This window comes from Schistocerca serialis, chromosome 2, assembly GCF_023864345.2.
Source record: "Schistocerca serialis cubense isolate TAMUIC-IGC-003099 chromosome 2, iqSchSeri2.2, whole genome shotgun sequence".
NCBI lineage: Eukaryota > Metazoa > Arthropoda > Insecta > Orthoptera > Acrididae > Schistocerca > Schistocerca serialis.
The window spans coordinates 307,510,127-307,522,894 of NC_064639.1; the positions used below are offsets into that span (position 1 = coordinate 307,510,127).

The 12,768-nt window shown below is 44.6% G+C and overlaps 1 protein-coding gene across 6 annotated transcripts in view; it reads left to right on the plus strand.

Annotated features, from left to right (window-relative positions):
* The window catches only part of LOC126457087 (uncharacterized), a 763,934-nt gene that overhangs the window by 477,300 nt on the left and 273,866 nt on the right, over positions 1-12,768 (plus strand). Inside the window, exon 2 of one of the 6 annotated variants that reach the window (XM_050093106.1) lies at positions 2,088-2,160. The exons of the other annotated variants lie outside the window; for them this stretch is intronic. Coding sequence (XP_049949063.1) covers positions 2,088-2,160 — 73 coding nt within the window. The remainder of the gene's footprint in view (positions 1-2,087; positions 2,161-12,768) is intronic. 6 annotated transcript variants of the gene reach the window in all.

Sequence of the window (12,768 nt, forward strand, 5' to 3'; positions counted from 1 at the left end):
GTGGTGTGGGATCCCTACTAGATAGGACTGACGGAGTACATCGAAAAATTTCAAAGAAAGGCAGCACGGTTTGTATTATCGCGAAATATGGGAGAGAGTGTCACAGAAATGATACAGGATTTGGGCTGGCGTTTTTCGTTGCGACGGAACCTTCTCACGAAATTCCTATCACCAACTTTCTCCTCCGAATGCAAAAATATTTTGTTGACGCCGACCTACATAGGGAGGAACGATCACCACGATAAAATAAGGGAAATCAGAGCTCGTACGGAAAGATATAGATGTTCATTCCTTCCGCGCGCTATACGAGATTGGAATAATAGAGAATTGCGGAGGTGGTTCGATGAACACTCTGCCAGGCACTCAAATGTGATTTGCAGAGCATCCATGTAGATGTGGAAGTCTATGAATGGCTGAAAACGGTCTCCAAGTAGCTGAAAATAACCTTTTACAATCAGTGATCCTTTCATTTGGACCACGAGATCCAGGACAGCCCACCCCGTTATGCAGCCACCACCAACTTACACAGTGCCTTGTTGACAACTTGGGCCCATAGTTTCGTGGGGTCTGCGTCACACTCGAACCCTACTTTCAGTTGTTACCAGCTGAAATCGGGACTCATCTGACCAGATCACGGTTTTCCAGTCGTCCAGGGTCCAACCGATGTGGTCATAACCCAAGAGAGGCGCTGCAGGCGATGTCGTGTGCTAGCAAAGGCACTCGTGTCGGTCGTCTGCTGCCATAGCCCGTTAACGCCAAATTTCTCCGCACTGTCCTAACGGTTACCTGCGTCGTACGTTGCACATTGGTTTCTAGAGTTATTTCATGCAGTGTTGCTTGTCTGTTAGCACTGACAACTCTGTGCTGACGCCGCTACCCTCGATCGTTAAGTGAAGGTCGTCGGCCACTGCGTTGACTGTGGCGACGCAATACCTGAAATTGGTATTCTGGGTACACGCTTGTCACTGTGGATCACGGAATATTGAATTCCCTAACGACTTCCTAACTCCAACTACCACTCCGCATTCAAATTCTGAGTTCCTCTTTTGCGGCCATAATCACATCAGAAACCTTTTCACATGAGTCACCTGGGTAGAAATGAGAGCTCCCCCAATGCACTGTCCTTTTATACCTTGTGTACGCAGTACTGCTGCCTCTGCATATGAGCGTATCGCAATCACATGACTTTAGTTACTTCAATGTATTTGACGTGGAGCAAACAGGTGTATTGCACTGTTATCAGAATTTCTTGACGTCATAGTTCCTTCAGATAGGCCAACGAAGACTTGTTACTGTGCTCTGCAGTTGCGTGTACCACAACTACATTGTATTTGCATTTGGAAGAGGAGCCGTACAAAAGAAAAGGGAACGTACTTGGATGAAGCGGTAGATCTCACGGCGAGATGCTAAAAGCGTCCACCAAAATCTGTTATGGGAGCTGCAAGTCGAAGTCGTATGAAAATTAATTGTGTATGGATGTGAGTACATTTCAGTGTGTTCAAAAATGGCCATGAGCACTATGGGACTTAATTTCTGAGGGCATCAGTCCCCTAGAACTTAGAACTACTTAAACCTAACTAACATAAGGACATCACACACATCCATGCCCGAGGCAGGATTCGAACCTGCGACCGTGGCGGTCGCGCGGTTCCAGACTGTAGCGCCTAGGACCGCTCGGCCACCCCGGTGCTCAAGAAAGTGGCTCCTCATTAGGAAGCAGAAAACTCACCTCAGAAATGCTATATCCACAAAGAGACAGACTTACCGTAACGCTCCTATTTCTTGCAGCAGGAGAAAGGTACTCTGGTTTACAGTATAGCATTGTTAATACTGCTGAACACACTGACGAAAATAATACCAAAGTGTGTAAAGGTATTTATAAAGCACTGAAAGAGGAATATCTGAATGCAAATAACTGTTTAGTAGATACTGTAACCATTAAGAAATATTTTTATTTCTACGAAACTTGTAGATTTTCTACTTTATAACTTCGGGGGAGTACATCCTGACCGTACTTCACGGTGAATGTCCTCCTCAATTTTTTTTTTGTAGCTCTTGCTTCTTCTTATTCTGTTTTTATATTACAGATGCCGAAAGTTATACCGTGCTACATCTGCCTCGTACAATTCTATCAGTTCCGTTGTAGATGCGACGCACCACGTAAGTTTCTAAGCCATCTTAATAAACATCAAATGTCAGCCAGCTGCAACGATGCTAGCGCCCCAAGCGATTACATTTGTCCATGTTGTAAACAAGAGGCGAACGCCTTCTTTGATCAGATCTGAGGGGAGACACTAGATTTGATCAAAGAAAATTTGACCAAGGCCTAACTTTGACAAAGTTTCTTATTACACCACCAAATTTTATTTGATCAATAAACTTTGTCAAAGAGAATTTGGTAGTGTAACACTGTCGGTATCAGAAAGTGATGAGCTATTGTTCCCAGTTTCGAACGCGACAGGAACTGACAGCAGTGGAATACTAAAGAGACATTACCGTAGTGAGTCATGGTTACAAAATATTGTGACGAATTATTTATAGATGACGAGGACCTATCAGAGGCCAACCACGGGGAATATCAGTGCGTGTTCCGGAGCAACGTAGAACCATGCGCGGAAGTATACAGGGATGGGTAGAAACACTCTGAAAAGCCTGTAATGATGTTGCAGCGGAAGGTGTGCGATACACGTTAAGAAAGTAATTCGATACGGTGCGCTGTTTTCGAGTTATTTAGCACTGAAGGCAGCGTAAAAAAAGAAAGAGAAAACGTAGATGTAGATGTCAAGAGGCACGCTTTCCAGTAGGACCAATGTTTGGTGTTGCATGTATAATGGTTACACTCAACAGACGGCGCTCCAGTGGGTGCATCAAAAACTCTCGGATTCGAATATTGTGTCAAAATTTAAAAGGAATCGGAGATTTGTGATTTTAAACTAACGGAGATTACATTTTCATTTACAGAGATATTTTGACAATACTGACCAAGCTAGGTGCAAGATGTCTGTCTTCGTACTGAACAATAGAAATATTACTCGAAGTTTATGTTTGTCATTTACAAAGATAAAACCCCTCAGATACAAAATTCGTAGACCTGCAACGCTGGAAAACCATCGACCACTTGTTAATCACACCCGGGAAAACTTGCTGGCAGATTAAAACTGTGTGCCGGGACGAAACTCGAACTCGGGGCCTTTCGCGGGCAAATGCTCTACCACCAGAGCTACCCAGCCGACCCACGATCTGTCTTCACAGCTTTACTGCCGCCAGTATTTCGTCTCTTACCTTACAAATTTCACAGAAGTCCTCATCCGAAACGTTCGGGAAGTGCACTTCTGTCAGCAAGTTTCACATCAGCGCACACCGCTGCAGAGTAAAAATTCCGTTCTGGATACCCACGGGAATATAGATTTAAGAATTTACCGATGGGGACTCACTTTTTGTAATCCAAACAACAAAACGGAGGTGGATTTTAACGTGTGTATGATTATGTTGCTTGTTTGACAGTCGGTTTGTCCCTGATGAAAACAGTAGTGGATTTTGTAGAAAGCACTTATTTTTATGCATAATTAACAAGTACACCGAGAACATGTAATCTGCACAAGGATGGGCTAGGTAATCGGTCTTGGCCGTATTCAGGTATCCATTCCAGCATTCGTCTCAAGTGGTTCAGAGAAACCACAAAAAAAAAAACGAAGTTATGGCGGCCAGAGCGAAGTTCGAGCCCCGCTCCCACAGAACATAAGAACAACTATTTTAGTTGCACTTAGTTCCATTCTGGTGCACGCGCTAGCATTGCTTTGCACTGCAAACGACCCCCGTAAGACCTTGACCAGACAGTAATGCGGGATCCCCGCATTTTTCCTACCGCTAATAGAATGCGGGCTCACTTATGAGCTTTATTATGAGGTCGCTCATTTGCCTAACTGCACTGTCCCGTTTACGCAGCCATAATCAACCCTCAGGAATCTATTTCAACATATTTTGCTTGAGTTACTTCCCGGACGATGCTGGGGGATTCACAGTGTTGGTCTGTTTCCAAGAGACAGCAGACAAAGTTCGGAGTAATTTGAGGGCGGGGAGTGGCGAAAATGAAACTAGTCCGAGAAGCACTTTCGGAATTTTGTGACAATTCGAGCTAACTAGCAAGGAGATCGTTTGAAACTGATCTGAACGCAAATATCTATCACTCAAGGTAAAGAAAAAGAAGAAAAATATTAAGGAAACTCCGTTAAGCTATTCAAATGGGAGCTAAAAAGGATAAATATCATAGCACTAGCACCCTATCAAATTTTGTGTTGTACACAAATCAAAGCTTCCGATCGAAGCGTGAGCCTTCAGCTTTGTCGGTAGTATGTGAATAAAGTGGCACTGAGACATTTGGATTCCTGGTTATGTGAATAAAGTGGTACTGCGACATTTGGATTCCTGGATATTTTCTCTATTTCTTCAGAAGGCGCTGTTGCGGTTTGTCCAGGTCTGTGAACTCACGGAAGACCCGCCAGCATGCATCAGTAAGTCCTCGTCAGTGTGTTCAACACCTCATATAAGAATATTATAAATGAGATGGATTGGGTTGCTTCGGAGTGAAACTTAACGGGTAGCGCTAACTGTATAAATGGAAACGGATGGGAGAAACATGTAAAGATATGACTGTAGGAAAAGTCGATACCGCTCTGTACTCTTTCCTTCGAGCCAAACTCTGCCTCTGATGTACGCAAACATAAATGTCTAATGCCTCACGAGACTCGTGCTAAAAATGGAATTTTTCCCCTGAACACTTGCTCATCTGGAGCTCTCACTTCAGTCAGTGACCTTCATTGCTGGCCAAGCCCTTCATATATTACACATTTGGAGGAAATCAGTGATGACAAGTTGATGAGGCCCCCTTGTAAGTGTACTTAAAAGCGATAAAGCCTGCCCGTAGTTTCCCTGGATATTGTCTTAGAAAATTTTTTTCTTTAATTTTTGAGTTGTGGCATCTTGTCGCCACTGAGATTCAAAATTTGGTTACGGCTCTCATGGTCTAGTAGTTTGGAGCCCCACCAGGCAGCACTGTTGCAACGAATAATCGTACTGTGAAGCAACAGTACTCTTTCTTTACAGCAAAATCGCCTGAGTGGAACGGATAATCACCAATTATTTCTTCATCGCATCCTACGAACTAATGATTCATTCCGGTCAAAGGGCAGAACTTCCCTTTGTTTCTATGTCTTTTCCGATTAGCTGAGGAAGTCAAAACGAAAGGAAATGCCTGCCTGACTGTAGCTCAGTATATTTCGGATACTTTTGCAAAATGTCCATTTCCCATTGAATCATTTCTGTATCTCATGGAACTGATGCAGATGGCAGAAATGGGTCCCGGCGTAGATAAGGGATACAGTTGATTGAACGAAGACTTATAAGTACTTTCGTGATTAAGAGAAGACTTAGATGCGTGTTCATTTGTGGAGCTGTGGACGGAATATTTCTCAGCTCGAAACCAACCTACAGCTTTAATTACTAACCCTGATGTACTTACAGGAAGCCTGTGTTATATATCTGTATTCTGGATAGTAAACCCCTACCTCTGGTGTTTAATGCTACGTGGTGTTAGGCAGTTTGACTACAAAGCTGCTAAGACCTGGTTATTCGCTTTCGTACTCTACATCGCTGGTGGTAACGGAAACTACTGAAGTATTCGTAAAACGCAGTGTGGAGAACTTCCGGCATTCGGTGCTTATATAATACAGTTAAAGATATTTTATTATGTACGAAGAGGAAAGTGATAACAGGGTCAATATTTATTTGAAATCAGTTGTATAGGAACTATATTAGTGTCCACGGAAAAGAAAGGGTCTTCTCATGGGAAAGAACTCTCAGATGCAAAAATGATATACATGGCCGTTCACTTTGAGTTTGGTCTCAGCTACCACAGAAGATATGAATGGAGAAATATAAATCGCAGATATGCCTCCTTGTATAGCTTAACGCGCAGTGCGCTAGCTCGCAAGACAGGGAATTGAGACAGACGCGCGGCGGATTATTGACCGCTCATCTCCTATGAGAGTTCAAGAGGTTTTCCACGATCATTTACACAAATGCAAGGCTGGACGCCATTCTCTGTCTCACAGCCGAAGGATGGAAAGATCCCACGGCCAGATTACGTTGCAGCAGAACTTCTGACGACTGACACAGCCACTGATCTTCTTCCCCCTATTTTGATAAAGATCTAGGACTTGGAGAGCGCACCGCAGGAGTGAAGAGAGAGACTTTGCGTCAAATTGACCAAAAAGGAGACATCACCAACTGCCACTATTGGAGGGGAATCACCTTGATTACAATTCTAAGCAAAGTGTTGTAGCGGATAATCCTTATTAGAATCAATGAGAAGCCGGTTTTAGAAGTAAGGTTCTTTGTACACATCAAACAAACACGCTGTAATGTCCCCACAGAAAATACCCTCTACCACGCACCAATTAATCATTTTCAATCAAACCATCCACATTCATTCACTTTGGAAAAGTTATCTGATCTGATTTTCTCGTAATATATGCGGCGACAGCTCGACGACGCCAAAGTATTTTCTAGTGCGTTTATTCTTTGAAATAACAGAGATGCATATATGCATTCTCCATGGTTGTTAGAGTGGTATCTAGGACAGCTTCTGGAGTATCTGTTGAGGGATTGACGTGTTTCTGAGAGATACATATTCTGCTTTTCTTCTCGCTAACATTTGTGCCGCTAGCGGTTTGTTTGAAGAGAAAGAGACTGTAAAAGGAAAATAAGGCGTGGAATTACCGGAGATCTGGACATGTAATGGAGATGGATTTAACACACGATTTCCTCCATAAATAAGGTCTGTGACTTTTTTGTTCTGGAGTGAATGAACGAATGAGTTTTTTCTGAATCATTTGATGATCACGTTGGCCCTGTAATTAGTGGGGAAGTTTCAGCTGTGTCGAAGAGAGCCTGCAATCACTGAGTCTGTGTTAAATCGTCCAAAAAGGCTTCGTACACATCTGGAATTCGCAATCTTTCGTAAAAGGAACAAATTGTCCACACGATTGATTCTCCCGACTGACTGCAGTGTTTAACAGTAATAATAAATTTAAAGATCTCTTCCAGTAAGCCAGCCGCTGATTACCAAGAAGAAGGACTCCACCAAAGTTTCTATTTGGCTGATTTCACGTAATGAAAAATTATATTAAAAACTGTACATAGATAAAGGAGAGAAAGAGAGAGAGAGCGAATGAAAATAGAGATAATACTAATAATCCTCCATTAGTCTAATTTTTCGCCTGTCTTATCACGGATCAGCCAAGAACGGGGAGGGCCTTACTTTACTGTATAGACTTATGTGTGAAGGTGAAGGGATCTTAAAGGCAACAGATACACGTCTATACAGACAAGACATTACACAGAGATAGCGGCTAGCTGCATTCATCATCTATTCTTAGATAAAGAGACGGCAACTGATTATCCGAACATTTAAAAATGTTAAAACGCTTAGAGTCATTATCGAACAATCAAAGGAATTCATCACTAGTCTTTTTGTAGACTTTGAAAAGGCCTTCGAATCTATTAGAAAGATTATCTGCAGTGTCTGTGTTGCTCAGAAGTACGATCAAAGCGCACTGCGGCGACTCCAGCTATTATGAAATACATTAAATGTATTCACATTTGCGATTATGGATAACCACCAGCTGTAGAATGGAATGACAACGAACATTTGTGCCGAACCGGGACTCGAACCCAGATTTCCCGCTTATCGCGATCGGTCGTCTTACCATTTGGCTATCCGAGCACGCCTCAAGGCTAAATCCATATGTGGAAATCTTTGAAACAGTATACGATACCAGACAAGGTAGCGAAAGTAATGCGAGATACTGACTATAACCACACACATGCCGTATCGTCGACGAGGGTAAAGCTGCGGAACACTGTCTGGAGTTTGCCAAGGATGTGTTTTGTCTTCAAATACGTTTTTACTGATGCTGGATTTTTTTTGTTTGTTTTGGTTTTAGGGCGCAAAACTGCTATGGTCATTAGCGCCCAGCCCGTGACTTAGGAAACAGTAAAAAACCGAAATTGAAAACCAGGAGCAATGGGAACAAAGTCATAAAATTGGAGAAACTAAAAGCAGAAGGAAGGCTTAAAAATCCACTACAGAAAGGGGTTGGTAGTCCCAAAAAAAAAAGCTTCAAATGACTGACGTCATTTCACTGGCACTAATAAACTGGAGAACGCGGTCGGCTGAGCGCGTGTCATCTGCTAAAATCGACGATAGATCAGGCGATAGCTGTAGACGGGAGCGTAACGGATTAAAATAGGGGCACTCAATTAAAAGATGTCTTACCGTCCACAGCTGAGAGCAGTGGGGACAGAGTGGGGGAGGATCGCCGCTTTTAAGATGTCGATGGCTAAAAAGACAGTGTCCTATCCGGAGTCTAGTTAAAATTACCTCCTCCCGACGACGCGTTCGGGAGGAAGAGGTCCAAGCACAAGGAAGAGCTTTCACGTTCCGCAATTGATTATGGGGAAGTGTTGACCAATGCGCGTGCCATAAATGAACAACACGACGACATAAAACGCTCCGTAGATCGGCGAAAGGAACCGATTGAATAGCTGGCCGAAGAAGAGAGACTGCAGCCTTGGCTGCAATATCGGCCGCCTCATTTCCACAGATACCAACGTGTCCCGGGAGCCAGAGGAACGCCACCGAGACGCCCCCCAGGTGGAGCAAGCGAAGACAGTCCTGAATCCTGTGGACCAGAGGGTGCACAGGATAAAGAGCTTGGAGACTGAGGAGAGAGCTGAGAGAATCTGAGCATATAACGTACTGTATCCGCTGATGGCGGCGGATGTAGTGGACAGCCTGGAGAACAGCGTAAAGCTCCGCAGTATAAACCGAACACTGGTCGGGAAGCCGAAAGTGATTTGGGGTGTCGCCAACAATATAGGCACTCCCTACACCTAACGATGTTTTCGAGCCGTCGGTGTAAATAAATGTGGCGTCCGTCATTTGTGCACATAGAGCAGCAAATGGCCGACGATAAACAAGTGGAGGGGTACCATCCTTGGGAAATCGACAAAGGTCACGGAGCAGGCAGATCCGGGAACGGAGCCAAGGCGGTGCTGTACCCCAACTTGTCAAGAAGGTTTTAGGAAAGCGGAAGGAAAGAGAATGGAGTAGTTGACGGAAGCGGACTCCCGGTGGTAGTACGGAGGAGGGGCGGCCTGCATATCCTACATCAAAGGAGGCGTCGAAAAAAATGTCATGGACTGGATTAGCAGGCATGGAAGACAGATGGCTAGCATAACGACTCAGAAGGACTGCTCGCCGATTGGACAGCGGAGGTTCAGCAGTCTCAGCATAAAGGCTTTCCACAGGGCTAGTGTAAAAAGCTCCAGACACTAAACGTAATCCACGGTGGTGGATAGAGTCGAGACGCCGAAGAATAGACGGCCGAGCAGAGGAGTAGACTATGCTTCCATAATCCAATTTCGAGCGCACTAAGGCGCGATAGAGGCGGAGAAGAGCCACTCGGTCCGCTCCCCAGGAGGTACCATTCAGGACACGGAGGGTGTTGAGGGATCGCAGACAGCGAGCCGAAAGATAGGAAACGTGGGAGGACCAGCACAGTTTTCTGTCAAACATAAGACCCAAGAATTTAGCGACGTCTGAAAACGGAAGGTTGACAGGACCTAGATGTAAGGAGGGCGGAAGAAACTCCTTACGTCGCCAAAAATTAACACAAACGGTCTTACTTGGAGAGAAACAGAAGCCGGTTTCGATGCTCCAAGAGTGGAGGCGATCGAGACATCCTTGAAGACGTCGTTCAAGAAGGCTGGTCCGTTGAGAGCTGTAGTAGATCGCAAAATCGTCCACTGCTGATGCTGGATTGAGTGATGTGGAAAGTGGTGGAGAATAATAGGAGAAGAATTCAATAGGGACTACCCGAGCGGATGGAAGACCTTGCTTTTGTCGATGGCATCTGCTCCCTCTACGAGAACCATGTTGACATCGCAGTATCTTGAAAACGAAGCCAAGATTGGTGATCTGAAAGTGAATGCCGCCAAGAAGATTATGAAAGTCAATATGACAGATACGAAAAAGCTAGGAGTGAGCAATGGGGGCCTTCAAAGGGAGCCGGCCGAGGTGGCCGAGCGGTTCTAGGCGCTACAGTCTGGAACCGCGCGACCGCTACGGTCGCAGGTTCGAATCTTGCCTCGGGCATGGATGTGTGTGATGTCCTTAGGTTGGTTAGGTTTAAGTAGTTCTAAGTTCTAGGGGACTGATGACCTCAGAAGTTAAGTCCCATAGTGCTCAGAGCCATTTGAACCAACCTTCAAAGGGTAAATGACTTCACATATGACTGAATTTTCTCGTGTTGAGAAATTAGAAAGAACGATCTGTTTTTTTTTTGTTTTTTTCTGTTTTTTTGGGTAAAAACTTCCTAAAGCGAAGATCACACAAATATTTCTTCATTTACAAACAACTGGCTTCCACAGTATTTGCTGTTATCTTCAGGTCTTCAAAAATTTATGTTATATAATGTGTTCATTTTGAGTTGGACATCTACATAACAACTTGGCGTGAGATCCAACTCAAATTGAACACATTTTATAATAAAAAATTTTTAAGACATGAAGACGACGGCAGAGTCTGTCTAAACCAATTACACTACTGGAATTTAAAATTGCAACACCAAGAAGAAATTCGGATGATAAACGGGTATTCATTGGACAAATATGTTATACTAGAACTGACATGTGATTACATTTCCACGCAAATTTGGGTGCATAGATCCTGACAAATCAGTACCCTGAACAACCACCTCTGGCCGTAATAACGACCTTGATACGCCTGGGCATTGAGTCAAACAGAGCTTGGATGGCGTGTACAGGTACAGCTGCCCATCCAGCTTCAACACCATACCACAGTTCATCAAGAGTAGTGACTGGCGTATTGTGACGACCCAGTTGCTCGGACACCATTGACCAGACGTTTTCAATTGGTGAGAGATCTGGAGAATGTGCTGGCCAGGGCAGCAGTCGAACATTCTCTGTATCCAGAAAGGCCAGTACAGGACCTGCAACATGCGGTCGTGAATTATCCTGCTGAAATGTAGGGTTTCGGAGGGATCGAATGAAGGGTAGAGCCACGGGTCGTAACACATCTGAAATGTAGCGTCCACTGGTGCCGTCATTGCGAACAAGAGGTGACCGAGACGTGTAACCAATGGCACCCCATACCATCACGCCGGGTGATACGCCAGTATGGCGATGACGAATACACGCTTCCAATGTGCGTTCACGGCGATGTCGCCAAACACGGATGCGCCCACCATGAAACTGTAAACAGACTCTGGATTCATCCGAAAAAATTACGTTTTGCCATTCGTGCACCCAGGTTCGTCGTTGAGTACACCATCGCAGGCGCTCCTGTCTGTGATGCAGCGTCAAGTGTAACCGCAGCCATGGTCTCCGAGCTGATAGTCCATGCTGCTGCAAACGCCGTCGAACTGTTCGTGCTGATGGTTGTCGTCTTGCAAACGCCCCCATCTGTTGACTCAGGGATCGAGACGTGGCTGCACGATCCGTTACAGCCATTTGGATAAGATGCCTGTCATCTCGACTGCTAGTGATACGGGGCCGTTGGGATCTAGCACAGCGTTCCGTATTACCCTCCTGAACCCACCGATTCCATATTCTGCTAACAGTCATTGGATCTCGAGCAACACGAGCAGCAATGTCGCAGTACGATAAACCGCAATCACGATAGGCTACAATCCGACCTTTATCAAAGTCGGAAACGTGATGGTACGCATTTCTCCTCCTTACTCGAGGTATCACAACAACGTTTCACCAGGCAACGTCGGTCAACTGCTGTTTGTGTATGAGAAATCGGTTGGAAACTTTCGTCATGTCAGCACGTTGTAGGTGTCGCCACCGGCGCCAACCTTGTGTGAATGCTCTGAAATGCTAATCATTTGCATATCACAGCATCATCTTCTTGGCGGTTTAATTTCGCGTCTGCAGCACGTCATCTTCGTGGTGTAGCAAATTTCATGGCCAGTAGTGTACTTGGAAACAAAGAAACATTTATGCGTTTTTGCCATCAGGATGTTTTTACCACGTTTACGTATCGTGGGGCTGTAGTTACTGAAGACGGAGGGGCAGCTGTCGATTTCAGAGCAAGAATCCGAAAAGCAAATGGAGCCTTTACCTGGTCCTGTTCAATATGGGGGCAAGGGAGATTTCTATAACAAAAACGAGTATTCAGAACAAACATGAAAGCAGTGCTGCTATACGGATATGAAATTTGGAAGGTTACTTAGACAGTCACCAAGAGCTTGCAAGTCTTCCTCAATAGATGTCTTAGTAAATTTCTTAAAATCTTTTGGCTAAATGTGTTATGATATTCAACGAAGACCTTTGGAACCGAATGAGAGGAGATCCTAAACCCCATCCAAAACAAGAGAAGGAAGTGGAGGTGAATCTGATACACCCTCCGAAAAAGCCAGTATGCTGTAGAGAGACGAAATCTCTGTTAGAACCGACAGGGAAAAGAAAAAGAGGAGACCAAGGACATCATGGAGGAGAATAGTGGAGGAGGTGGACAAGGAGGAGAGGAAAAAGTTGGTAAAGTTGAAGAACCTCGTCGGAAATAGAGTGCGCTGGCGGAACTCTGCATAAGAGCAACAGGAAATAAGTATGTAAATTAGTAAGTTCGTGTATATTAAGTATTTTAACATATACACAGAAAAGAGAGGGTCTGTCTTGTCA